Source organism: Pyrus communis, chromosome 8, assembly GCF_041283825.1.
Source record: "Pyrus communis isolate YQ-2024b chromosome 8, ASM4128382v1, whole genome shotgun sequence".
NCBI classification, from domain to species: Eukaryota; Viridiplantae; Streptophyta; class Magnoliopsida; order Rosales; family Rosaceae; genus Pyrus; species Pyrus communis.
In genome coordinates this window covers 1,420,667-1,447,735 of record NC_142572.1, presented here as the reverse complement: position 1 = coordinate 1,447,735, position 27,069 = coordinate 1,420,667, and the positions used below count along the sequence as shown (strand labels likewise).

Sequence of the window (27,069 nt, the reverse complement as noted above, 5' to 3'; positions counted from 1 at the left end):
TGGATATCACAGCCTTAAAAATACCTCTCATCCCAAAGGTAAAAATGTCTCTCATCCCAAAGGTGGTTGCTAGCTTTGTTCTTTTTTTTTCAATCATACTCTCACCATATCATATACTCTTTTTTTTCATCGTGAGGGCAGATTTTTTTTTAATCATTCATTTAGCCTTTCTTAATCACGATCGTGCGATTTATCAATAGTAAAAATTAAACACAAACGTGGATAGAACTTGCAGTGATTAAATGTAACCTTTTCTAAAGACAACAGTGCCAAAAAAAAATAATCAAAATACAAAAAAGTGCAGTACGTCCTGCAACATTAATTCTCATCGAGATATTTTTTATTGTGATTGACACGTAAAATAGTACATTATGTATTATTATATAAATGATGAAATGTATATGTTAAAATGTTAGTAATTTAAAAAATAAAATTTTTCATCATTTACATAAAAACATTTGATGTATCCTTCATTTCATTTCGTTACAATAAAAAATTTCTCCATCATCAAGTGCTCCTTTTTATCTTTCTCTCAAGCAAAGTCACCGAAAGCGGCTCTCTCTTTCTCTCTCTCTCTCTCCCCTCTCTTCAAATATCAAGCAACAGACACTGAAGAAGAAAGAAGAAACAGAGGCCACTTCCACACTCACTCAGAGGACAGAGAGTGCGTGAGTGAATAAGCAAGCAACCCAAAAATAAAATGACATCAAGAGACAACCCAACCCCAAACGGAAACGCAACCGTAAACGGAGACCACAGACCCCGCGTCCCACCGCCACGACCGCCGCCGTCGTCCTCCTCCTCCTCAAACCCCCGCAGCAGCAGCAACCACCACCACTACTACCCGACGAGGTCGTCATACTCCTCCTCCTCCTCCTCCGCTTCCTTCAAGGGCTGCTGCTGCTGCCTTTTCTTACTCTTCTCCTTCCTAGCCCTCCTCGTCCTCGCCGTCGTCCTCGTCATCGTCCTCGCCATCAAGCCGAAGAAGCCGCAGTTTGATCTCCAGCAAGTCGGCGTCCAGTACATGGGCATCAACTCGCCCAATCCCACCGCAACCGCCGACCCCAACCAAAACCCTACCTCTGCCTCACTCTCCCTCAACATTCGCATGCTCTTCTCCGCTGCTAACCCCAACAAGGTCGGGATCAAGTACGGCGAGTCCAGGTTCACTGTCATGTACCGCGGGATCCCATTGGGCAAGGCCTCCATCCCCGGCTTCTACCAGGACGCCCACACTGTCCGCCAAGTCGTCGCCACCATCGCCGTCGATCGGGTCAATTTGCTCCAAGCCGACGCCGCCGATTTAGTCCGAGACGCTTCCCTCAACGACCGAGTCGAGCTCAGGGTCTTGGGTGACGTTGGCGCCAAGATCCGCGTCTTGAACTTCGATTCCCCTGGCGTTCAGGTCAGTAGTCTCTCACCCAATTTAAAATTTTCTCACTACCCATACGCAATTTTGCTTCCTAGATTAAAACCCACTTCCCAATTTTCCCTTAAATTCTGTTTGGCTACTAAGAAAATCACCGAAACCCGCTATAAGTTGATGATATTATGCTTGGCAGACCCAGATAGGTTTTGTGTTGGGAAACGGATTTTCTTTTCGTTTTTTGCATTCATGCCCTTCCATTTCTCAGCATTTTCAACTTTTGCTTGTGTTCTTGGATCGGGTCCAAAATTCCAAATTACATTTTACTTTGTTTGCAATTTTTGAATGAATTCTGTGATCTGGTTTGTTAGAAAAAGGATATATGAAAAAGGTAAGGTTAGAGAGAAATGGCAATAAATCTTGACTTTCGATATTAATGGTTGTCGTAATTGCGTTCCCTTTACGCCGCACCAATTATAGAAGAGCTACTTCTACTTTTGATTAGCCATAATTTAAACTAACATATACGGGAGTTAGGTTCGTTGGTCATGTCGACGTGTCTGTTTTCTTGTACTCAAGTTCAAATTTTATTTAACCATATATTCATATATTATGGTGGGCGTAAAAATGCAAGTTAGGAACGTTGGCATGCCAATGTGTTTGTTTTTGTTCACTCTAAGATTATTTTAGTTCTCTAATGAAATATCATTGCCCATTAGTTACCATTAGTATGTGTGCGTTTTTGCTCACCATCCTCAAGTGGTGGTAATGTTCAACATCTTATTTATCATTGTTAGATGAGTTTTAATTTTGAAATTTGTATTTATTCACTACACAATTCTTAAAATTTAAACTTATCCAATGATTTAATTAGGATAATCACCGCGACCATCACGTGATGATGGCCAACAAAAATATTAATGCGAAAATTGTCAATGTGTCCATGTGGTTGCAACTGAGAATTAGGCGTGCCATTTGGTTTTTGGTTTGAGTGAGCATGTTCCTGGATATTTGGGCCGGTGTCCATTTTTATATTTGTGCCATTTGTTCAAATTACTCCTTGTCAAACAGAAGAAGTAAAATGTTTCAAAACAAAAAAAGAAAAAGAAAAAGAATAAAAGAATAAAAGAAGAAGAAGTAAAAAAGTAATAAAAAATTAAAAATAATTCTCAATTGAGGTCCCACCGGGAGTCGAACCCAGGTCGCTGGATTCAAAGTCCAGAGTGCTAACCACTACACCATGGAACCATTTTGTTCACTGGCGTTCGAGTCTTTTGCCTTAAAAACTTTTACTGTCTCAAAAACATTTGTTACCCTTTATTTTTTACTACATTTATTATGTATTTTTGGGTAATTCTTCGCATCGTATTTGGGTACTTCAGTTACGTGTATGACAACGAGTGTATGAAAATCACTTTTATACTTATAGGAACAAAAACTTAGAACAAAAGAAAGAAAGCAAGCAAAAATAGTTAAGGCAGGGGCTAAACTAATTTGCCCTTCACAGGGTAGTAAAAAGCTTTCCGGGCCCGCCATGTGAGTAGGGCTTTGCGTGGGCCTTGTGGGTGGGGCCATATGTTTGTGCTGCATTAGGACAACTAGGAGAGGTGATGTAGAATATAAATCTAGAATTATCTATTTATTAAAAATTGAAAAACTTTTGTGGGAAACTTCGGTGGTGGGGTCTGCTAATTATTGTTTTTTTCGTTATGATTTTTATAAACCACCACGGGTGGCCTAGTTAGAGTCAAATTTTGTGCAGGTATTTCACACGGTTCATTTTGAGTTTGATTTTTAATTCTGATGAATTACATAATAATGGTCAAGAAAATGCTGAAATGTTTCGATTAAGTCTTTTTGTCTTGGAAGGATGAATTGTCGTCCTTGGCCACCGGCTGGTCCTCTTTTAAGTAAAAAAATGAAGTTACGATTTTTATAGGTGTTAAAAATAGGTGCCAGGTTGGATACCTTTCCTCATGGATTCTTCCCTTCCAAATGCCTTTTACATATCACTAGTAACACTACTACAATGTGCGTCTCTCTGGCTGTGTCGTGCCATTAAAGCACCATAACTTAGGCACGAAGAAATCTTAACATGCCCTCATGCTCCAACCCAGCCCGAGAGTTCATAGGACCCTTTTTTTTTAATATTTTATTATATATTTAGTCTAAAGTCCCACGTCACGTGATGTCATAGACTATGGTTGGTTATTGATAACGCTATATGTATGGTGAAATTAACGCATTTAAGTGTTGATTGATTCCGATGAACTCAATGCAATCAACGATTGAATTGAGGGACTCAGGACTTATTTGTTATGCTTTTCTTCTTATGTATGTTTTTGTAGTCCTTTTTTGTTCACTATTATTTTGGTTGGAGGTAAGGCTGAAAGTGTGTGGTGATGGTGGGGAAATGCAGGTGTCCGTGGATTGTGCAATTGTCATAAGTCCAAGGAAGCAGTCTCTCACATACAAGCAGTGTGGATTTGATGGATTGAGTGTGTAAACGCTCCTCCCTCAGCTCACTTAACTTTCTCGTCGGTAACTTTCGAGTCGCTTATTTTTGTTTCCCTTGTGATTTTCACTCTTCAAATTGGGAGAGAAATGAAAAAAAAGAAGGTAAAAAGTAAAGAGGAGGGGTAAAAACAAAGAAGGCCCCCGCTCCCCCAAGTGAAAGGGGAAGTAGTAGAGAGTTTAATAGCAAAAGAGGAAGGAAAAGGGTTCTCTATCTAAGATTTTGCCCAATTTTTAGGCGTTGGTTTTTCATGACTTGGAGTTTTTGGAGGGTAATTAAATTAAATCTGCTAACAACGACTGCGCGTAAAGTGTAAAAACTAGCGCATTTGTAATGCAATTTCTGTCTGGTAGTGCTGTTCATACACTTTTTTTACGTCATCTTTTTAATTTTTGTCCATTGCTTTTTTTTTAGTTTATTCGATTTAACGGCAGGAAATTGAGTGGGGTGTGTGAGAGGTACAAATGAACGTGTGGATGCCACCCTTTACGTTCTATTGGCTAATTTTCTCGTGCATTATGTCTACTTTGCGTTTTCAGTTTTTGGGTTCGCATTCAAGATGTCTCTAATCACCATATGGTAGCCGTATTACACCCCTCATCAAACTTCACACAAACATGTAAAAAAGTTCACCGAACTATACGCAGCTCGAAAACCCTACGTGAATATTGGGAACAAAAATTGTATCTTACAAAAAATACGTTTGCCCGAAATGTATCACCGAGGAATTAAAAACAAAAAACAAGTGGGCTTCAATAAAAAACGAAACCGTCAATGATTGTTTAGTGTTAGCACCATTATCGTACGACAATACAAAATAAATTAAAAATATAGAAAGTATAAATAAATTAAGACATCAAAGTAATAAGTTAAAACGATAAAACAAAATGAATCAAATCAATATACAAAATAAAATTAATTGATCTAATTACACCAAAATCTAATTGAGTGGAAACTAACCACGAGCTGGTGGTCCAGTGGTAAATGATGGATTACGAGGTTTTCTTAAAACTAAAAATTGGAGGTCTAGGGTTTGAAAACCGTTGTTGGTGTGAAAACCAAACTTGTGGTCAGAAGAGGTTAAAATGCTTCTATGAATCTTCCCGCCCCCGAAAAAGGTGGACAAGCCACCAGTTGTCCCTCTTTTAAAAAAAAAAAATAATAATAATAATAGAGTGGAAACTGCTTTCGAAAATACAAACTTTTATTGGGTTACAACCTAGCCCAATTCAACCCAAACCAGCCCAAGACAGCCCAATGCCGAGGGTGGCTTTTCCTTTTATGTTAATTTTTTTTTTTGGGCGGAACACGGGTGGGTTTTCCTTTTCCACCTCTGGGTCTCTGGGTTTAAGCAATACAGAGAGGTCCTTCTCCTTCCGAATCGTATAGCAGAGAAAGCAGCCATGGATTTCTCTCCCCTTTCAGACGCCTTGGCCTCCAAATCCTATGGAAAGCTCGCCGATATCTGCGACCAACTCATGCTTCAGGTTACATTTCGCTTTCAATCCATTCAAATTTCAAAACTTTCGTTTGTTTTCTCACTCGCTCTCACTCTCTCTCTCTCTCTCTGATCGCACAGGTCGCAGCGGAGGGCGTTTCTTTTCAGGACGACTGGCCCTACGCCATTCATCTTCTCGCTCTCATATACGCTGGTGATATGTATGTTTTTAATTTTCATAATTTTCGTTTAATTTTATTCTGCCTTTTGAATCTGTTCATGTTGATGAGTTTAAGTAGAACGAGTAAGACAATTCGTTGGAAGCTAATAAGTATTTGAAGTTATGTTTTTTTTTTTTTTTGTTGAATTTGTTCTCTTTTATCTCAATCTACTGTATCTTTGTATTCTGATGATGGTTTCATGGTAGCAATGCTTTTTGTATTCTGGGTTTTGATTACTTGTTGTTTTACGATTCCGCATTTTACTATTATTGTTGTTTGGGCATTTGGGGTGAATCCTGACTTAAATCTGAGTTTGTTGTCTTTGTTGTTGGTTTTCTGTTATTTGGAATTTAATCTGTGGGGTGATGATGATGCAGTAATAGTGCGCGGTTTCTTTGGAAATCGATGCCTGTCGCAGTCAAAGGGAGCAATCCAGAAGTCATTGCTGCTTGGAAAATTGGTCAGAAGTTGTGGGTGCGGGACTTCGGGGGTGTGTATGAAGCTATTCGTGGATATGAATGGAGTCAGGATGCTGAAGGTCTTGTTGCAGCCTTCTCAGGCAAGTTTTACTAGATCAAAAATTGTATTCTTTATGTTTTGCACGCATGTGATACTTCAATTTGAAGATTTACGAAAAATATATCCGTTAAAAAGTGAGTGATATTGTTCAATAGTCAAAGAATGCTGAACAATTTGTCGAAGTTTGTTGTGATCACATCCTTCATAAACCTAAATTGCTGTGCTGGTAAGGTGTCATTTGTAATTGGTTTTAATTATGGTTGATTCTGATGAGAGTAGAGTACTTTTGAACGGTCAACACTCGAATAATTCTTATGTTTAGTAAGGTCATCATTAATTGTCTTCTTAACTTCGTGCAGATCTTTACACAAAGAAAATGTTCCAGCTCCTGCAGTCTGCTTATTCTACAATAAGCATCCAAGACACAGCTCTCTTCTTGGGAATGAGTGAGGATGATGTCACAACTTGTAAGCTTCTGTCTTCACAAATTCATTTGTTACCAAATTCCTCAGGGTTAATTTTCCTTTTCGGAAAAAAAAATGAAATTAAAATCTTTATCATTGCTTTTTAGTGATCTTTGGGAAAGTAACCATTTAACAGCTTTGGAGGTATGAGCCTTTTTGAAGTCTATTAATCCTGAATAAGTAGGTTTTCTGGAAGAAAAAAAGGGTTCTGCTGCTTTAAAGAGTGTGGGAGGATTATTTGTTGAGATTTACAAACGTAAAAGGATATCAAGAATCAAAAACCAGTTGAATGTCGACTAATGATACACTTAACAATTTTCATACCACATCTGTTCCACTTCTCTAATACAAGTAGAGCCCACCAACACATGTGGGTTCCATCTCTATAAGAGAGTTGGTACGAATGTGGTAAGAGTAGCATTTTTTGGTCGAATGTCACTGAACGTAAGATGTATACGAATGGGTAAATTAAGTTAGAAGAAAAAAAAGGTGTCCTGCCTATTAGAGTTTTTTTGTAAGTCTTGTAGAAGAAACGTAGGAGGAACCCCTTATTTACTACATTTTTCCGTTCATTTTCTTATTTTCACTTCGAAAACAGTTGTTTTTGCTTGAAAAAGTTTCCAAGTCTTTGATGAAGACTCCTTGTATCGTAGATAGTAATATATGCTAGGACTTGTTTTTTAATTGCGTACTTATAGGCCCATCATCATTTGTTTCAAACTCCTGAGATATTGTTGTCGTATGCAGATGTACTACAGCAAGGTTGGGTTGTGGACCCTGCTTCGCAAATGGTTACTGTGAAGAAGCAGCCTATTGTCACGGAGCAGAAACTGGATGCGAGTAAATTGCAGAGCTTGACAGAATATGTATTCCATCTCGAGCATTGAAGCAGTTTACTAAGTTCCTGAAGCTGTGACTTGTCCTTTTGGTCAGCTGCTAACTTAGATCATGATTTAGTGGAGTAAATAATTTCAGGATTTCAGGTTTTATATATGTGGAAGGCACTTTTACACACGTTATTTTCCATCGGTTATATTTTTCGCTAGGCTGTGTGTCATTTGGATTTAACCTTAGTTGGTCCCCGAAGTTGTGCACAAACAAGTTCACAACATCATGTCATGTCATTTTTTGTCGATCCCTAGTTTTACTGCGTTTTATTCTCATCATTATATTTGTTTGGTGCAATGGAGAGTGGGTTCATCAGTTAGCTGGGTATCCGGGGATTGTTATAGCTTACGCCGCTGGTGATGGGGGTGGTGGTGGTGCTGCTGCTGCTAGCTTACGAGAAGCTGTGTTCTTTTCCAACTCGGAGAAACTAATCGGAATCATCGTATTCCCAGTTGGACTGCTCTTTCTGCTCTTGCAGCTGCTTCTGCTCGTTTTTTATTTCGCCATTTCTTTCGAGTGCCGCTTCCGCTCTTGAAATTTGAATTCTATTGGCTGATCGCCTGATACGGTGCCGTTTGCTGCTAGCAACTGTATGCTTATTAAAACTTTGAAAAGTAAAACTTAAGATTAAGTACCTAAAACCCTTCAACCTTTTAGTGTTATTTTAAATTGGTCTCAATATTTTTAAACATTCTAAATAAGTACTTAACTTGTAGAAAATGTTATATCTGTTAATCCCTAGTTGAATTTTTCGGTAAATGTATTGCTAACAATGAGTCCCACTTTTTAGCTTACTTGGACATTAAAATAATAATTAAAATAACTTAAAAAAAAATGAAGATGAATAATAAAAATAAATAAATAAATAAATTCACAAATAAAATGGAAAACAAAATTAAATATCGGAATATATCAAACCCCTGCCACCTTCAAGCTGAACCTACGACCAACGAAACCCCGTTCCAACCTTTATATTCAAAACCTGCCAATTGTTTCAGCTTCCAATTATTCTTTGTGACTGGTGAAGATGGTGTCCATACCATTTTAGTAGTCTCCATGATTTTTAGTTAGCGGAAGCCATGCTTTCATGACCTTCTATTGATTTTAGAGATGAAGTATGCCCTAGTTATTTAACAGAAATTTAATTGGCTTAATGAATGTGACATTTTTAATAGGTTAGATACTTGTTGGAATATTTAAAAAAAAAAATTAAACTAATTTTGAATGGCACTAAATGTTGGAGAATTTTTTGTACTTAATCCTAAAATTTACAAAGAGAAAATATAAAATGGTTTTAAGTTTGATTCTAACCAAAGGCGAGTTTAAACTAAATTATTGCTAACCCATTGTGAGGCTAAGTCCACCCTCATCCTTAGTGTAGATAATATTGTTTGCTAATGTGAAAGCCAAACTTGTGGCCAGAGGGAAGGTGAAATGTCTCTGTGAGTTTTTTCGGCTTTCAAAATGAATGGATAATCGTGGTTTGTTGCTAGTTGTTCATCCCCCTTTTTTTTTTTTTCCAAATAATGGTCGCGAAGGATTTTTGATGACACCTTCAAATGATTTTTTGTCTGTAAACAAGTTCATAACTTTATTGACTATTTCTAAATAACTATTCCGTGACTAAAAATTTGTTTTATTTAGAGAAAAATGTGAAGGAGACACATCTCAACGGAGGCTGAGGGTTTGCTGTCCCCTAATTATGTGTCTCCTCCATGTCTCTTCGTTAGTTTATTGACAGATGTTTCTTCACTTAACTTTAATTTAACACTATTAATTTAATTAAAAAAAAAAATTGAAACGACACTGCAAAAACCTAACAGCCTCTCCATCCCTGCAGTCCTTCCAATGAACCCGTAAACAAACTGATCATCCTTATCAATCCCATCATCCCAATCACAGTCAATCTCTGAACCTGAAGAAGAACCCTCAATCCCAAGACGACCCCCAAATCGTACCCGTCTCAGCAGTTTTTGAGACTGCAGTCCTTCGTCTCTGCCGCCAATCAACCCAAACAAATCCAAAACCAGAATCGTAAAGAGGACGAGGTTACGACGAAGAAGGCGACTCAGAACCGATGGTTTAAGGGTTCATCTCCTTCATCCTTCATCACAATCTACAGTTTACAACTGACGCAGCAAGGTACGATATCCTCCTCTCAGCTTTCTGTGTTCATTGAGATTAGTACCATAAATTTGCTCTCTCATTTTTCTTTCTTTTTGGATTGTAATCTGAAAATCTTCAATTTTTTCAATAACTTTGTTTGCTTTCTGGTGAATTCATGCGTTTCCAATTTTTTGGTTGGATTTTTAGAACCCATAAAAGCCACCATTTCCCCTAAATATTCACGACCCTTTGCGATTTTCGTCACAATCCAGAGTTTATTTGATGTTTAATTGGTTTTGTTGCATTGTTTCTGATTAATGTGTAATTGGGCTATACTATCCGGTTCTGTAATTAGTTTTCGTATTTTTCGACAAATTCATACGGCCTAATTGTTCAATGACACTTTAAAGGATGCCAGTTTAGAAGTTTGAAGCTTCATGTGAGAGTTAGAAGGCACCCGAAGGTTATTTTCTGAGATGAACACCGTTCAGATAACATCCCGCCAACCTAGCAACTATTTTAGGAACCCATCTCAATCTCTCCGCCTCCATTCTAATCCGTATTTTCTTCCAAACCGTGCTAACTGTCTCCTTGGAGCTTCTTTGAAACTAAGACGTAATGCACTTGTTCAGCAACAATGCGTGGCTGTTCTGAAGAACCAGCATTGCGGGGTCGTATCTCAGTACCACCAATCTGCGCCTGTCTGCAGACAGTGTTCTTGGATTTATTCACAAGTACATTAATTCATAACCAGTCCAAGTTAGTTGTCTGCACGAAACACTTGACAAGAGTGCCATCCTAGCCAATCCAACCCTAACCTTCCTAAGTACCAAGTCCAATCCCATCCGGCCCACCAAATGAGCTCTCCATCCCTCAACACACCATCCCAACCGCCCCCAGTGCTGCAAGATTATTTACGTTTGTGTCCTCCTTATCTTAGAGTTGCTGAATTGGGTTTGCTGCCTATCGGCAGAAAACCTTACATCTTTGGAGCAGTTCAACAAACAGTTGGGCTGTACTTTTGAAAACACTAAGTAAGAATTACATTTGCATACCACTTGCAAGTTGCTTCGTTAGGCATTTTTTTTAATTTTTTTTTAAATAGAATTGTCTGCACAAATCTTCTGACTTTGAAATTTGAATTAGTACTCGCACACCACTATGAAAACCTAGCTATTTGTGAATCTTCTTCTTTAGTCGATGAAAAATCAAACTAAAATTTGTTAATTACATACTTGGTTCTGGAATACAAATTGTGTAGAGCACCCCAGATGTTCTACCTCAGCCGAATTGAGCACACACTCCGTCTTCCACCTCATCTGCTAAGCCTTCGTCTAGAAGATGCGGTTAAGGGAGAGATCGAGAAGATTTTCCTAGATAAGGTTTATGGCCTTCTCTATATTGTTTCTTAATATGTATTTTGAATAGAGCCCTTGTTTCTTACTCACAATGTTGAGCTTTCTTTAACTGCGCTAATCTTCGAATGTAGGTTATTGCCAAATTGGGGCTCTGCATTTCTGTCCACAGTATTCAATCCATTAAAGATGGATTTATCCTACCTAATGATGGTCATCCAACTTTTAGGGTATATATTCTAACCTTGTTTTGTTTTCTTGAATACAAAGTTGTTATGTTCGCGTTAATTGCTGTACTCCTTCGGTTTTATATTTCTTGTTGGTATTATGTTCGTTATTCAGTTTCTAAATACCTCAATTCATTTCCAGTTCAGTTGCTCAGTATGTGACGGCCAATTATATATGCTATGCAATGTTACTTCTTCTTCTTCATTTCTAATTTATTATTTCCTCATCTGTTTCTCTTTCAACCATTAGCATGTTGTGTTTACAGACTCCTAATTCATACAACAAGTTGACAATCATGTCCTATCAATTTGCAGGTGGAGTTCACACTAATTATGTTTCGTCCATTTGTGGGGGAGATAATTTCAGCAAAACTTAAAGAATCTACTGCAAATGGTTTACGCTGTATGTATTCTAATGATATGAACTAACTGTAGTCTGTTCTTGGGTTTCAATTAGTTTTTTCCTTCTTAGGTTGTCTTTGTGCAAGTAATTCTCACTACAGATGCACCACGGTGCAGTAATACATTGACAGGCTCTATTTCTTGTCCATAGTCTAATTTAATCTTTAATTGGCAGTGTCGCTTGGATTTTTTGATGATATTTATGTACCAGTACATCTTTTGCCATCTCCATCTTGCTCCGAGCCTGACCCAGAAAAGAGGTGAATGTCCCTTCCATGTCTGTGTTGATGGATTCTTGTTTATTGGTTCATTGTTTGAATTACTGTTGGATATTTGGTTTTAATATTACTGAGATATACAGGAACAACGTCATTTGGATATGGAAGTGTCCTGATGCAGATGATCTTGCTGTTGAGTGGACGGATGAGGTGCATATTGTTAGGATTTGATTTATCTATGGCTACATAAGTTTCTGGTGCCTACGTGCATGCTAACTTTTAGTTTTGAATAGCAGATAAGATTCCAAGTTCAAAGTGTGACCTATCCACCAATTCCAATTGAGCAGCCGGAAGACGCGAAACCATTTGCTCCTATGGTGGTTACTGTAAGTTTATGTGCTGAACCTTATCATGACTGGTTGTGCATCTAGCTGTAGCATCACTTGATCTCTGTTTACAATTTTCCAAAGGCAATGAACTAGCTTTGTGAGACTTTTCATTTCGTTAATAAGATGTGATAATTACTACGTATGAGGCCTGGCCTTGGCGCAATGGAAGGGTTGCCTTTGTGACCAAAAAGGTCACGGGTTCGAGTCATGGAAACAACCTCTTTGCAAAACAAGGGTAAGGCTGCGTACAATAGATGTTCATCCCCCGACCCTCGCAAAGTGGAGTCTTGTTGGCTCGGGGTCGGGCCATTTAATTACCAAGTATAGAGGAACTCTAGTTTCATTGTCTCGTTGCTCTAAATCTTTGTTCAAATTAAGTTGGGTGTTCTCTTTTGGCAAGTAGATTGCGATGAATTCTATGAGCCGCCAAGTAAAGTTTCGTATTTTGCAGGGATCAATTGATTATGATGGTCTTGGCCCTGTTAGGTGGTGGGACAATGCGGAAGACAAGGATGAAGAACCTGAAGATCCTTAAGCTTACGGACCTTTAGCAAAGGGGAGCTCTAATAGTTGCCTGTTTTTTGTTGTCGTGTTTGAAAGCACCGAGACAATTTGGTTTGAGCCTGTAAATTTTCCGCTTTAGATTATATACAAACTAATATAGGTCGAATTAGCTTGATCGGAGGGTGGACAATTTCATCGGTTTAGGGTGTAAATTACAATATCTGTAGGAATTCTAATCGGCGTAACTCGGGGGCTTTGTTGGTTTTGACCTCCTACCCCATTTGCAATACATTGTAGCCTGAAAGTGTGTTCTTTTATATTATAGTAGACTAAAATCGACCTTTTCTCCTATGTGGGACTCTCTTATCTTCTTGGGTAGATAATCGGTCGTCTTTCATTTTGATAGTGAGTAGTTTTTGTAATAATAGGTCAAATCAAGAATAATAATCGAACTGGAGGAGCTTGCCAGGATGGCTTGGTAAGCAAGCAACCAGTTAAATGCTACATGTAGTTTACAAAGGTAAAACCTAGACGTGGTTTCAATTTTGTCAATTTTGTCCTTGTGGTAAAAGAGAGTATCAATCATGCATCTAATGCATACTTATCATCATTTGTATTATTTCTTTAATAGAAGTAAGACATATCAACACATATGGATTTCATTTCTATTAGAAAAATGGTAAGAATACTTTGGTGGTTAGGTAAAGCTTTTTTTGACATGTGTTTCACTTCCCTACTTTCATCTCTGAAACACAGTCCTTTTATACAGGCAATATTTGGCAATGGAAAAGTAAATGTCTTAAGAGAAGGCAACACGATCACAATTCATGGTGAGATTCACCCTATACCAGTAGCTCTCACAATTCATGGAATCACTTGCAATTAAATTTTTTTTATATATATGCTTGACTGACTAGTCAGCAACACCAGTCAACTAAGATAATATGTGTTAGTGTACCAACAACGGAATTAATCAATTAACAACTTGGTTTACTGAAGTGTTCCTAGTTAACTAAGGTCCAGCTTAATGCACATTCTAACTTTGATAAATTTAGTTGCATGGACATATCTATTTGCAAATCATAGTAGTCATATATCTACAAGGAGTAAGATATGTAACTAGAAAAACAATAAACAACACATGGAGTTTTTGGCTGGAAAAACCTACTTCTTGGTTAAAAAAACCAAGGACTCTCCACTGCGTCTAATCCACTAGTACAAATAAGGTTCTTACAAATTACCATGCACAACTCAATTCCTAGACCTAATTTACGGTCCTACAGAGCAGTTTTACCTTTGTGCAACCTTACTTTGCATGAGATGAGGATCCCTTCGATCTTCACGAGGAGGCAACTCCTACCTTGAACTTTTCTCCTTGTGGCACCGAAACCAAATCAACCAATGCAAATGATGTTATGATGAAAATATGAAAATCTAGATTCAATGATCAGTCAATTTCTCCAATCAAACAGTTGAAAGAAGAAACTAACGAGAATAAAAAAAACGTGTCAATATATAGATTTGAAACTTAAGATAATTTTGCAATGATTGGCTGTTTAATGAATGAAGATGGTTTCGTGGCTAGGGTTTCTAATGATGAACACAAGACGTACTCCCCAATGCTATAAAAGCACTTTCTAGAAAATATATAAATTTCCTAGCCAAAAAGCAAAATGAGAGTAGCTAGGTTTTAAGCAAAAATGGGATGTTTATTTTTAGCAACAAGGACAAGGGACACTTGTCATTACAGAGAACAATCTGTGCAAATCAAAGGTTGAAATTTTAACTTCGGACAAAAGCTGTCAATCAGCCCATGTGGACTGTCTTAAATTGCATGCCCAGCTAGCTGGACAACAGAGAGTAATTTTGACCAGACAACATCGCTAGACAAAATGCAGTATGAATTTAGGCGTGAAATGCATATGCATGAACAACCCTTTGAAGTGATGGCCTGACAGTTTCCAACAGTATGATCCCATAGAGACATTGAACCTTTGAACCCCTAAATCTAACTAGTGCACGTGTGGTACCATTTACAAGATTTGACGAAAAAAAATCAAACATAAAAGTCTAGACTTCACAGTTTTCTTTGTCGTCTTTCAAAACTTCATCAGGGTAGGCATGTACCGTCGATGTAAGTCATCAACCAATGACTGTTGAGCATAGGAAGAATTTGTGCAATCCATAGAGGGTAATTGGTTTTTGATTGAGCTTGACGGTGATGGCATGAGAAACAGACAGGAAGGCAGAATCAAGGGAACCAGAGGAAGCAATAGAGAAGTAGAACTGGAAAACATCTACAAATGATAGAAGATTAAAAAAAAAAAAAAAAAAAATTGACGACAAGTCATAAGGCTCTGGTTATCATAAAGTATTATTCAAGAGAAGATGAAAACATGAAGTAGAAGTTGAGAAGAATTTGATGAGCCTCAAAGATAAATCTTGGGCACAAACCTTGTAGTATATATAAAGTACAATTGATCATGTGATAAAATGAATCAAGACACATTTGTACCTTATTTATATCGACATGATGCAATGAATTAAGATTCATCAGGGTATGAATACATGAAGAATATTGGAAAGCTAAGCAGCTTTAAAATTTTCATCGAGGTAGGTTTTTAGAGATATTATATGGGGTTAGGATAAAAAACAAACTTGTTAACACATATTTTTACACATATGTTTAACCATTAGATTAATTCCAACAGTTTAATTTTCAGCTCTATTCATCTTTAAGAAGAAGATTACACAAGGAAATAAATTGTCTTAACACGTGATTTTCTTCAATTTTGGCGGGCAATGTTAGCAGGTTATTCCAACAATATGAAGGATATAATTTTTAGTTTAAATACTCTCTGTTAATATCGAAGAACTGTGATGACTGCCCCAAACCTTTAATCACACAAACAGTGGCTATCTTTCTCTCATTTATACTGCAAGGATATAATTTGAGTTCCAACCGTTTAAGACTCATTTAGATGTACTTTTAAAATAACTAAAAGCATTTTTAGGGAAATTTTTTTGGGTTCCAAAAGCACTTAAAATGTTTTCTGCAAGAAACACCAGTTATTTGCTTCTTCTAGAAAGCACTTTCAATGTTTTTCCAGGATTTACTTGCATCTTTACTAAAGATGAGTTTTAAAAATATTTTCACAAAAGACACTTTTAGTCATTTTAAAAGCATATCTAAACGAACTCTTAATGTCTTTTCATATACCGCGGGTTCTAACCCGTTTGATTCCTTTAAGAGCATCAACCAAGTACTTTTATTCATTGAAAATTATTTGGGGCATAGTGAATCCTCCATGCAGAAGCGTGAGCAGATGCCCCTCCCAATGTAAGCAGTAAAATAATTTTAAATAATTTTTGTAAACAATATAAGTAAACTTACGATCCTCGCGCTTTTGCCGTTATTATTACAATAATATTTGGCTAATTAAAGATGAGTAAGAATTCTTACTTAAAATTTCTCAAAATTATTCGTTGTCAATTTATAGAGCTTCGTGTTTATAATCAGAACTGTTCTTATTATAAATCACTATATAAAGATCACCTCTGCAAAAAATCAATTAAAACTAAGATCGCTTAGTCTTTAAACTATTTACAAACAAATGAACGGTATTGGTAAAAACATTACAGATCGCCTATGTATTTACTACAATAGACTGACTAAACGATTTTAGTTTTAATTTATTTTTTGTAGAGATAATATTTACAATGTGATTCATAATATGAACGGTTTTGATCGTAAGCATAAAGCTCCGCGATTAAAACACTAAGAATTTTGAGTAGGAATTCATATTCATCTTTAAGTAACCAAGTATTATCCTTATTATTGTACTCCAATTCCTTTGGATACATCATACACCAAGTAAGCAGCTTTCCTAGTAAAACTCGGCCCAATAATCGTTGGGTAACATCTGGAATATGCTTGAAGAAGATGATGTTTGTTATTCGTAATGGTTTCATATTTTTTAATAACACACTGATATATTAAAACTATTAGAATTTGAAACGCTAAAACTAATTGCGAATCAAAATAAAATTTTAATTTCTTTATATTGGCATGAATAAATGAAGAGTATTGGAAAGCTAAGCAGCTGTGACTATATTCTTCATTTATCATGATGATACGGGTTTCAAATTGTCATCGAGGTAGGGTTTTGGAGGTATATATAGGATTAGGATTTTCATCGAGTTGGGGTATTGGACAGATATATATATATATATATATATATATATATATATATATATATAATAAACACTCAAGACTTTTAAATTTCTTTTTCGAAAATTGTAATACATGTAATTTTCATTTGAGAATAACGGAAAACAATATATCGTTTTATGTGACAAATTTAGTGGGTCAAAGCTACACTTTCACTATTTAAATTAGCTAATTTAACGGAAAAAATTGTTATGTTGATATTTAAGAGTATATTTTGTACATCTTTTATCTATTAAATTAGCTATGGTTTTATTTTGACATATATTTTGACCTTTTTTTTTCATTAATTAATTATTTTTAATATCTATTTAATATGTTGCTTTACCTGGCAAATTTGGTGGGTCAAAGTTACGTCATGTCATCAATTAACGAAATACTTGACAAAAAATAGGGGTGGGCATCTGGGTCTTTGGACTGTAGATTCGAACTGTATTATCCGACCTGATATAAAACCATATTGTTCTTCCTTTTAATTTTTTATGTGCAGGTTACTTGCCCTGGATTGTTTAATGGTTGTCTTACCACTTGCCATTTTATAAGTGGTCCACAATGAAGCCCATGATCCATAATTTTAAATCTACCCAACCCTAAGTAAAAAGATGAACACACTTCTTCCTTTAGAACATTTGTTGGTATTATTGACTTTGTTAGATGTAATTCTTTCTTAACAAAAACACATAGAGATTGTTTTTCTATTGTTATTTTGTTGTATGACATGATAGAAAACGGAATCGGATCGTATTAGACGGATCCAAATTAGCCGGTTCTACTAATAAAAATACAGAAGCTATGACCGGCTAAGACTCGTTTACAAAAAAAAAAAACAAGGCGAGTTCTGATCCATTAAAAATAAATCCGGCTCGACTCGTGCTCACTCCTAACAAAAAGTCTAAAGAAAGTCTAAAAATGGCAGAAAAATCAAATTTAGTTATAAAAGCAAGACAAAAAAGTAAGTATAGTAAAATGTGATTTTGACGAAACTTATGACAATAAAGTGAAAATTACCTTAAAAAAATATGACTTTTAAAAATAATTTTGATTTTTTTTGGCCGGCTAAGGGTCTACCATGCAATCACAAGACTTAACGGATTGACTAACAAAAGTCTTAAAAAAAAAAAAAAAAAACTAATGAAAAAGGTTTAAAAACTTTGAGTTTTAACGATAAAGATAAAATAAAAGGTAACGTGAATAGTACCATGATTGACTTTTAGTATACAAATATGATTTTTCGTTAAAATGAATAATACTGAGAGTTTTTCGTTAAAATTTTCAAAAAAAAAAAAATAATCACCGCACGAAATTGAGATGAAAAAAAACTATGGCTACGAAAAGCTGAAAATTGAAAACTTGAGGACGGTAAAATGGATATAACCAAGAAAAAAAGTGTGGTTTGTTTGGAAGGTACGAAGCTATTTACCTCCGAGTAATTGTTAATGTTTATGTCGGAAGCTTGGAGATATCTGCTCATTCATCAGCCATATCACATGGAGTGATTAGCATGCTGAATAAGCTTAGCCTGCCACTCACTTTCCGTTTCTCTCTCTGTCTGCCCACTCGTCCACTAAGTTTTTCTCCTACGCTTCCACAGCAACCAAGTTCCTGCTTACTCGGTTTCAGAGCTCGAATCCTGAAAATTTTGAGAGAAAAGGAAGAAGATGCTGTCCAAAATCTCAGTTACCCAGTTGAAAACATCACCTGCTGCACCCGTTTCTGGATTTTCATGGCGTGGGAATCGTCCTAGGCTTGGATATTGTGCCGGGAATTCTTCAGAGCGTAACAAGTTGCGGTTCAGGATTGTGGGGCTGTCTCTTGGGGATAGGTGGAAGCTCAATGACTTTGATGCAAGTGAGTCTGCTTGTTTATTATTTTTTCCATTAGTTTTCTTGATTCTTCATGTTTCATTGATTGAAGTTAAATTGTGGGATTCACTTGGTTTGGTGATAGTTATGGATATCATAAACCACATATTGAACAAAATCCATGTGTTTCTTGATCTACTGATAATCTCATATAGTGCAATTTTATGTCCCAAGGCTTTTGCGTAATTGGTTATCGAACGGTTCCTAAATGTTTGTTTTAAGTGTGGTTGAACTCGAATTCGTTGGAAAGCTTTCCAATTATGGAAAAAGAAAGAGAAAAAAAAATACCATTGGCTAGCTCTTGAGTCATAAGTGTCTCGTTCATTCAATTAGAATGCTCAAGAGAATGATTGAACTTATGAGAAATCATATGAGTTTGCAGGCAATGGCAAAAAATAATTTCTCCGCCGTTGTCCCTTTCTGATCATCAAGGGAAAGGCCTCATGAACCTTCTGGTCTCGTAAAGTATAATATAGCAAATGGTAACCTTTATCATTTCTCTGTTGTGGGAAATATAATAAGACTCCTGAATGATCTAAAAATCTTCTCATTTTGAAATGTTAAGGGTGGATAAAAGAGAAAAGTACAAACAATTAGTACGTCTGCAATGCGGAAAGTGAAAGTATAAGGAAAACAATGCATAGTTACCTACTGCTTGTTTAGGGTTATGATATGATTGATATCATAAGCTCTAGGTTAAACACTTTTAAAAATAGTCTCTTTTATCTTGTTTCTAGTTTTGGCTGTCTAAAACTATTGTATTTTCGTATTTTGACAGATGCAGTACAAGAAAAGTTGAATTCATGGCTGGTAAAGACGCAAAGTTTTTTAAATGAAGTGGCGTCCACGTCTCCATTGGCAAGAACTGATCAGACTAAAAAGCCTGTCACTAGAAATGCTTCAGAGACACAAGATATGGAGGGCATATTTATGGCAGAACAGACAATTAATAGCAGAACACCAAATGGAATTCTCTCTTTAGCTGCTGTTGTATCTATAGAGCAATTTAGCAGGTGAATTTGTTGGTTCGAATTTCTTTGTCAGTCAAAATATTTGGCTTCAAGTTTTTACATCTGTCTCCATTGTGACGTGGTTTTTTATTTGCAATATGAAATTTTGCCCGTGAGATGAACCGCTTTAACATTACCTGTATTTTTTCTTTTTTGGTACGAAAAACTTTTTATTCCAAGAAAGTAAGGGATTTTTAAAAAGGAAGAAGTATCCTACTGCAATGCATCAACAAACCATCTTACTGCATTAAACTGGCCTCCAATTTGTATAAATGTCAGAGACAGTTTTGCTTTCAATTTTCCTGCCCTGTGCACTCTAATATGGTTTATTCCCATTTTTCCCTGACTGGGGAAAGTTTTTAATCCACTATGCAAAAGCTTCCTTGGTTTTATAGGCTTATCAAGGTATCAAACTGACAGAAGAATTATCATTTGACTCTTAAGATATGCAGGATGAATGGATTGACAGGGCAGAAGATGCAGAAAATATTTAAAGCACTTGTTCCTGAGTCTACATACAATGATGCTCGCAATTTGATAGAATATTGCTGCTTCAGGTTTCTGTCAAGGGATAATTCTGATATTCATCCTTCCCTCAAGGTTAGTAGTACTTAGTGCAAGTGAAACTCATTTATCATCACTCTAGAATAAGAATTTGTTTATCCATATGTTGCTTTCTTGAATATCTCATATGTTGATTTCGTTGTCTCTATTCGAGTTTTTAGATTCTTACTGTTGTATGGTGAAGGGAAAGATTGGAGTCTTTTGTTAGAGTGGTTCCGTCTAGAAGTACATATAATTCACTAACCTTTTTAAAGTCTAACCATTTTTGTTATGAAATAGAGCGAATAATATTACAATCTGCGCGCGTATTACTTGTTTTCCTTTGTTTTATTTTTGTCCTCTTGTTTCAACTGTTTAGCAATTTTGCAAGCGATATTCTTGGAATAAAAGGTTTAATGTAGTATGATGGATGACCTCAATGGTACTATGATGCTGTATAAGAATTGTGCATATAGTAACCATCTTTATGTGTATTTATTTATTTTTTTGTGTCTTGAACATAGAAACCTGATGTTGTCTTTAGAATTCTGGAATTTTGAATTTGGTGATATGGTAGTTGAAGCTTATTTTATTTACTTATTCTGTTCGGCAAAATTTCCCTTTTGAGATTAGTTTCTCGCACAAGTAGTAATTTGGTCCTTGTTTCTCTAAAATGTTGGTGCATCTACAGGAACCTCCATTCCAAAGACTTATATTTATAACTATGCTTGCATGGGAGAATCCTTATCGAGAAGATCTTGCTAATGGTTCGGAGAAGGCTTCCTTTCAGGTTCATTCTTCAGATATCTATTTATTTACATAATTATATAAACCAGCGTTTGAAACTAGTGAAATTTCTTTCAAATATGGTTAACAAATAAATACTTACATCACACTTTGAGTTACAACTGAAATTTTGACTGTGACTATCATGAGTTAGATGAAAATAGCGGGGTGCGCCAAATTTGGCATGGACGATATGATTGATATCATTCTCTACGAGTTAATTAGGATAACAATTGTCATCTCCGAGAACATGCTAGGGAATTACTTTAATAAGGCTAAATGGTTAAACCTACATGGTTCTAGCCTGTGAAAATGGTTAAACTTACATGCTCACATTGTTTTGACGACAGTGGTCAGTTAAAGTAAATTTATTTATTCCTGGTGAGCAGAGAAAGCTTGTCAGAGAAGACGCTTTTGTTCGAATGGCTCCTGCTATTTCTGGTGTGGCTGATAGGTCAACAGTGAATAATCTATTTAAGGCCCTTGCCGGTGATGAACAGGGCATCTCTCTGAGCACATGGTTGACTTATGTTCATGAACTTCTCAAGTGAGTTTCGTACTTGTGTTATTTTACTAACCTTATATGTTTGAATTAAGTCTTCTGATAACTATGACAAGTAGAGCATTTAATCAATATACTTATGATCGTGAGCTGCAACTAGATTAAAATTCCGTACATATAACCATTGAAAAAACCTTTCAGTGAAAGTGAGCTTTTTTTTCTTTACACAATGTCTTGAACAAAAGTACCTAACATCAATTTTCTTCTATTCCTTTGATGGTTTTGATAGGAAGAGTTGAAAGCTGTTGATTGCTTTACTGATTTGTAAAATAGGCTTTAGAATGGTTTCCAACTCATTGTAGAGGCCTCCTCATCCCGAACAATGTATAGAATGCGCCTAGTTTGGCACGAGAATTTGTGTCTGCCAGTCACTTTAGCCCTGTCAGTGGAGAAGATTCCCCAGTAGTCTCCTTAGAACCTTAAGTACTAGGGAGCTGCCTAAGGGTTGGTCAAGGGAATCAGGGATACAACTGGAGCCCTCTGCCATGGTCAGAAGATTCATAACTATGGCTTGATCAAGATGACCTTTGTCATGCTTTTCCAAATTTTTCATTTTTCCTGCTTTTAATTTCCATACATTGTGTACGAATGTCTCAGGTATTACATTTTCATTATAGGTTTATGCGCATGCCTCATTGTGTAGGATTCATGAAGGAAGCTCAAGTTGAACTAGTCTTATTTGTGTAGGATTCACGAAGGAAGAAAATCATACCAGACTCGACAATGTTCCAACCTTTCTGAGGAGAGAATTTCATGCATTGGTTCCAGCAGGAAGCGGCCTGTCCTAAAATGGGAGAACAATATGGCATGGCCAGGAAAAGTTACATTAACTGATAAAGCAATTTATTTCGAGGTAACTAATCTGTTTATAAGTTTTAATTTTTTACACTGACATTTAATATCAAATTGTTGAATTGGAATTTGAGGGGTAGCTTCATGTCCTCTTCCATTTAAGTCCATTAGGTTATTGGTAAAATGTAAACTGTATAAGCACTATGGCACTTCGACAAAAAAGAAGAAAGCACTATGGCTCTTTAACAAAAAATAAGAAGAAAGCACTATGGCTCTTCGTGCTTGTTACTCTTTTACGCCTAAATTTTGATGGTATGAGGTGTAGAGATTTTGGTTAGCCAGTGTAGGGTTAGTAAATTAGCAGTGTTTTGATACTTGGAACAGGTTGAAAATTCATGTTGTGATGTTTCTTCGAGCGAAAACCAATATAGCTAGTACTTTAGGGTATTGCTTTTAGATGCTTTATGATGTATTGTAAAATAGCAGTTTCTTATGTGGTCATTTCCTGAGACTCGTAACTGTACTTTTGTTCTTCCTTGATTTATGTTTGGTTTTCCCTTTTCGTGTTGTGAAGTAGTATTGCCTGGTTCTCCTTTCTCACATTTGTCCAGTTGGGCATTGCTGGTCTCAATTCATTCTTATTTCATCAATTAGAAAACGATATACTTTCATTGCAAATCGAACTATATGTTTCTGTTTATGTTTTCTTCTTTCTAAACTTTTTGTTGAGTTGTGGCATTGCTAGCCTCAAATCAGTCTTATTTTTCATTTGATACTGCAGGCCGTTGGCCTTGCTGGGCAAAAGGATTCTATAAGATTGGATCTTACAAAACAAGGATTACAGATTAAGAAAGCAAAAGTTGGACCTTTTGGTTCTGGTCTCTTCGACTCTGCCGTCTCTATATCATATGGTCCCAAGTGAGTAAGCTTCTTGACAGTCGGACTCCCTGTTCTTGTTTTTCTTTTCTACTGAGTGCTTAACCATCTATGTTTCATTTTATATCTCGTCACCATTTTTGCATGAAATATGAAAACATTTCAAAATTTGTTGTTTATGAATATTCACTTTGGATAGTCAGACTCCGTTAGAAACAAAAGAAATAAATACTAAAAATTGTTTAAAGCTTCACTACCGCACATTATAAGATCATCTTAATAAATTCTTTGATATCATTCAGTTTAAATCTTCTGAGTTTGAATTTATGTAAGACACGTTCAGGATCTATTAATCATGTTAGCGATGACTGTAAAAGCTATCTCTAATTGTCTGTACAAATGCTTTTTTGTTCATTTGATGTTTCTTAAGAAGCTCATCTCTGAGATAAAACTATACAGATCAGAAACATGGGTGCTTGAATTTGTGGACTTAGGTGGAGAAATGAGGCGAGACGTCTGGCATGCTTTTATTAGTGAAATTAATGCTGTACACAAGTTTATCAGTGATTATGGACCGGAGGAAGATGATGAATCCATATTTCATGTTTATGGTGCTCACAAAGGGAAGGAAAGAGCTATGGCCACTGCCATTAATAGTATAGCCAGACTACAGGCTCTTCAATTTATGGGGAAGTTGTTGGATGATCCCACCAAACTTGTTCAGTTTACATATTTACAGTATGCACCATTTGGTGAGGTAGTTTCTCAGACTCTAGCAGTAAATTATTGGGGTGGACCATTGATATCAAAGTATTTAGAGACGGACTACCAGCCAGCTCAAGGAGTGAGGGCTTCTAATGAAATGATTGAAAGCAGCAGCAATCATGTGTTTGACATAGATGGCAGTGTTTACTTGCACAAATGGAAGAGATCTCCATGTTGGGCTTCAAGTGCTTCTGTTACCTTTTGGAAGAACACTTCAACAAGACAGGGGCTAGTTTTAAGTAAAAATCTTGTTGTTGCCGATGTGTCCCTTGTTGAAAAGGCAACAAGAACATGCAAACAAAAATGGCAGGAAGCTGAAACAACTCAAGCCACAATTGATGCTGCGACACTTAAGGGAATACCAAGTAACATTGATCTATTCAAGGTTGGTTATAAATTGCTTCTCCATGAATGCAATCTCTACTTTCTATTACTTTCTTCACTGCACAGTGAGCATGTTTTTTTCTTCAATGGCTTTGTTTTACTAAACATTTCATTTAGTTTCTTGTATCATTTGTTTGAAGCGTAGTGTAACCAATGCTGGTGCCATTTTGCCTGTGCAGGAACTTCTGTTTCCCCTGACCATAACTGTGAGAAATTTCGAAAAACTTAGGCGCTGGGAGGAGCCATATTCGACCATTTCTTTTCTTGCCTTTGCCTATACAGTCATCTTCAGGTAGGTTCATTTCTGGTAGAGTTATTGTTGAGAGTATATCCCACAAAAGGAATGTAAATCCTTGTGTTGCAAATTGCAATGTATATGATGTCTTAGGCCTTTCCACTGATTGCCACTAGGTAATGGAATGGATCAGACTATCCGTGTTAAAACCTACAAACATAAGTAAGGGGTGTGTGTTGAGAACTTGAGATGAGGAGTCTATGTGTCACAATGGGATTGTAAAGCTTGAATTGCAGTATACATCTCCACCTATTGCCCTTTGGCTTTCTGTTGGATGCTATAATTTGTTCAGTTATTGTATAAGTTACCCCTAAAAAGTTGACTGATGGATATGGTTGCATTGCTTGTTAAAGAGATATTGGTCTGTATTTTCTTTACAAGAACACTGACTGGGAGATGACTAAGTTATTAAACACTCTCCTTAAATGCATCCTTGTGCCTTGACAATGTTTTCGCATCGAGAACTTTTCATTTTCTTTTAACTAGGGCCTTTAAGGGAAAGGATCCCCATTTTTTTTTTAAAAAAAAAATTGGGGATTTGTTGTTTGACCCACTCCACATTGAACTTCAATGATCCGAACCGTCTATTTTTTAACTCCCTAAAATTTCCACACTGTGATCTTACCATAGGCTAATCTGTTGAGGTTACTTTGCCAGGAATTTGCTGTCATATGTATTCCCAACGGCATTGATAATTTTGGCAGCTGTCATGCTGACATTGAAGGGGCTAAAGGAGCAAGGCCGCCTTGGACGATCATTTGGAAAAATTACTATCCGTGACCAGCCTCCTTCAAATACCATTGAGAAAATTATAGCCGTAAAAGATGCCATGCACGATGTGGAAAGTTATTTACAGAATCTGAATGTCACTCTTCTGAAAATACATACAGTTTTCCTTTCTGGTCAGCCTCAGGTATGTATTCATTGCTTAAATTCGTACAATTATGGAAAAAAATGGTTATCTCATGGCTTAGTTTGCAATTACTTCGGGCTGAACAAGAAGTAATCTTATCTGTTTAAACTTTTATCAGATAACGACTGAGGTTGCGCTGGTGTTGTTATCTTCTGCAACCATTCTCCTCATTTTCCCCTTCAAATATGTTCTTGCCTTTTTTATCTTCGATCTGTTCACACGGGAGCTTGAGTTCAGGAGGGAAATGGTTAAAAGGTTTATGAAACTCTTGAAGGAGCGTTGGGACAGAGTGCCTGCAGCCCCTGTAGTTGTATTGCCTTTTGGAAGTGAGGAGCCAGCACCAAAACCGAATACAAAGGAAAGCAAGGACCCAGAAAAGTCAGAAAGAAGCCTTGGCAGCAGCAGTTCTGAATAGATTCTTGTAGGCGTATATGTGGTAGTTTCACAAATTAAATCATATACTATCTCAGTTCTGGAGAAAAAAAATACGACCAGAGTTTTCTCGTTACATTATTTGTACAGAAATTGAACCGTGCGCAATGGCGTTCTAGGATTCATACATCCGACCCACTTAGTGGGACAAGGCTTTGTTGTCGTTGTTGTTGTATTATTGTACAAAAATTGGAAACTATTTAGTGTCAATGTATTTCTTATTCACTCAGTTGGGTGGTTTGATTCGAGTAGATCTGACTAAATGAATGCAAAGCCGGTGCACAAAAGAAACAAAAGAGAGAATGGAGGCACAAAATCATAAACTTAGTAAGCATTCATCATCTGACAATGCCGCATGAACGAAATACAGTGAAGGGGATTTAGATTGTTTTCTCCGGATGAACAAGAAACACTCCATGCGTAGTGTCTCGATAGTTGGGGAGTACATTCAACGTGATCAAACAAGAGTTCTCGTATGGAGTATTTTACTACTTGTCAAGCAAGTAACTCTATAGTATTTTCAATAATGCAAGTAATTCTCAAACTTGAGACATTGTAGTTGTCTTATCAATAGGTCTTTTATAATTTGATAATGCAACATGTCATGCTTCGGTTTGGGCATGACAAATGTATCGTTAGGTTAATGGAGTTATTTATAGAGGCACATAAGTATACAAGAAGAAATCTCTAGCTTTCAATATGTGAAGGTAAAATACTCTAAGATGTGATTCTGAAATCTTAAGCTAAAGTATTAAGTATGATTGAGGGAAGAAAGTTTCTCAATTAACTTAAATGACTCATGAGTTATTAGAATCTCATTAGGACTGGGGTTTGATTCATCATCCGTGCTCTAATAATGTGATTAAGAGTTTTGTGATAGAGAGAGATCATATTACATTTATCAGCCATCACCATTACGACCATTGCTGCCACCGCCACAACCTATAGTCATCACGGATGCAGCGACCAACATCTACTAACATCATCACCTTCACAACCGCTCGCTCCA

At 36.5% G+C, this 27,069-nt stretch overlaps 4 protein-coding genes and 1 non-coding gene across 7 annotated transcripts; 4 read left to right on the top strand and 1 right to left on the bottom strand.

Annotated features, from left to right (window-relative positions):
• Positions 1–534: 534 nt before the first annotated feature.
• On the top strand, positions 535–4,261 carry LOC137718391 (uncharacterized). The gene is made up of 2 exons (XM_068457931.2): positions 535–1,405; positions 3,786–4,261. The coding sequence occupies exons 1-2, from the start codon at positions 701–703 to the stop codon at positions 3,870–3,872; spliced, it is 792 nt and encodes a 263-aa protein (XP_068314032.1). The 5' UTR covers positions 535–700; the 3' UTR covers positions 3,873–4,261.
• TRNAQ-UUG (transfer RNA glutamine (anticodon UUG)) lies at positions 2,543–2,614 on the bottom strand. The gene has a single exon. It is a non-coding gene; the product is annotated as a tRNA-Gln (tRNA).
• A 911-nt stretch (positions 4,262–5,172) lies between the features above and the next one.
• LOC137718623 (COP9 signalosome complex subunit 8) lies at positions 5,173–7,689 on the top strand. Its single transcript, XM_068458172.2, has 5 exons — positions 5,173–5,368; positions 5,461–5,540; positions 5,918–6,099; positions 6,419–6,526; positions 7,271–7,689. The coding sequence occupies exons 1-5, from the start codon at positions 5,285–5,287 to the stop codon at positions 7,408–7,410; spliced, it is 594 nt and encodes a 197-aa protein (XP_068314273.1). The 5' UTR covers positions 5,173–5,284; the 3' UTR covers positions 7,411–7,689.
• Positions 7,690–9,076: 1,387 nt separating this feature from the next.
• On the top strand, positions 9,077–12,963 carry LOC137718024 (RNA polymerase Rpb7 N-terminal domain-containing protein). Of its 2 annotated transcripts, none has more exons than XM_068457546.2 (8): positions 9,077–9,553; positions 10,779–10,899; positions 11,007–11,102; positions 11,415–11,502; positions 11,677–11,761; positions 11,863–11,929; positions 12,016–12,105; positions 12,560–12,963. In XM_068457546.2, the coding sequence occupies exons 2-8, from the start codon at positions 10,789–10,791 to the stop codon at positions 12,641–12,643; spliced, it is 621 nt and encodes a 206-aa protein (XP_068313647.1). In that variant the 5' UTR covers positions 9,077–9,553; positions 10,779–10,788; the 3' UTR covers positions 12,644–12,963. The 2 variants fall into 2 exon arrangements, with proteins under 2 accessions (XP_068313647.1, XP_088555398.1); XM_088699272.1 differs by lacking the exon at positions 9,077–9,553 and adding an exon at positions 10,447–10,551.
• A 5,243-nt stretch (positions 12,964–18,206) lies between these two features.
• LOC137718104 (uncharacterized) lies at positions 18,207–26,289 on the top strand. Of its 2 annotated transcripts, none has more exons than XM_068457611.2 (11): positions 18,207–18,688; positions 19,481–19,715; positions 20,165–20,312; positions 20,947–21,045; positions 21,431–21,588; positions 22,291–22,456; positions 23,177–23,313; positions 23,731–24,421; positions 24,600–24,712; positions 25,373–25,628; positions 25,747–26,289. In XM_068457611.2, exons 1-11 carry the CDS (start codon positions 18,499–18,501, stop codon positions 26,041–26,043), a joined length of 2,490 nt encoding a protein of 829 aa, XP_068313712.1. In that variant the 5' UTR covers positions 18,207–18,498; the 3' UTR covers positions 26,044–26,289. The 2 variants fall into 2 exon arrangements, with proteins under 2 accessions (XP_068313712.1, XP_068313713.1); XM_068457612.2 differs by having other exon boundaries at positions 18,314–18,688; positions 20,157–20,312.
• The last annotated feature ends 780 nt before the right edge of the window (positions 26,290–27,069 follow it).

Excerpts from the sequence above, each read along its gene's own strand:
- LOC137718391 (XM_068457931.2), top strand. The coding sequence starts at position 701 with ATGACATCAAGAGACAACCCAACCCCAAACGGAAACGCAACCGTAAAC. Across the intron at positions 1,406-3,785 it reads TCGATTCCCCTGGCGTTCAG|GTGTCCGTGGATTGTGCAAT; the intron begins GTCAGTAGTCTC and ends GGGGAAATGCAG.
- LOC137718623 (XM_068458172.2), top strand. The coding sequence starts at position 5,285 with ATGGATTTCTCTCCCCTTTCAGACGCCTTGGCCTCCAAATCCTATGGA. Across the intron at positions 5,369-5,460 it reads GCGACCAACTCATGCTTCAG|GTCGCAGCGGAGGGCGTTTC; the intron begins GTTACATTTCGC and ends CTGATCGCACAG. Across the intron at positions 5,541-5,917 it reads CTCATATACGCTGGTGATAT|TAATAGTGCGCGGTTTCTTT; the intron begins GTATGTTTTTAA and ends ATGATGATGCAG.
- LOC137718024 (XM_068457546.2), top strand. The coding sequence starts at position 10,789 with ATGTTCTACCTCAGCCGAATTGAGCACACACTCCGTCTTCCACCTCAT. Across the intron at positions 10,900-11,006 it reads AGAAGATTTTCCTAGATAAG|GTTATTGCCAAATTGGGGCT; the intron begins GTTTATGGCCTT and ends CTTCGAATGTAG. Across the intron at positions 11,930-12,015 it reads CTGTTGAGTGGACGGATGAG|ATAAGATTCCAAGTTCAAAG; the intron begins GTGCATATTGTT and ends TTTGAATAGCAG.
- LOC137718104 (XM_068457611.2), top strand. The coding sequence starts at position 18,499 with ATGCTGTCCAAAATCTCAGTTACCCAGTTGAAAACATCACCTGCTGCA. Across the intron at positions 20,313-20,946 it reads ATATTCATCCTTCCCTCAAG|GAACCTCCATTCCAAAGACT; the intron begins GTTAGTAGTACT and ends GTGCATCTACAG. Across the intron at positions 22,457-23,176 it reads ATAAAGCAATTTATTTCGAG|GCCGTTGGCCTTGCTGGGCA; the intron begins GTAACTAATCTG and ends TTGATACTGCAG.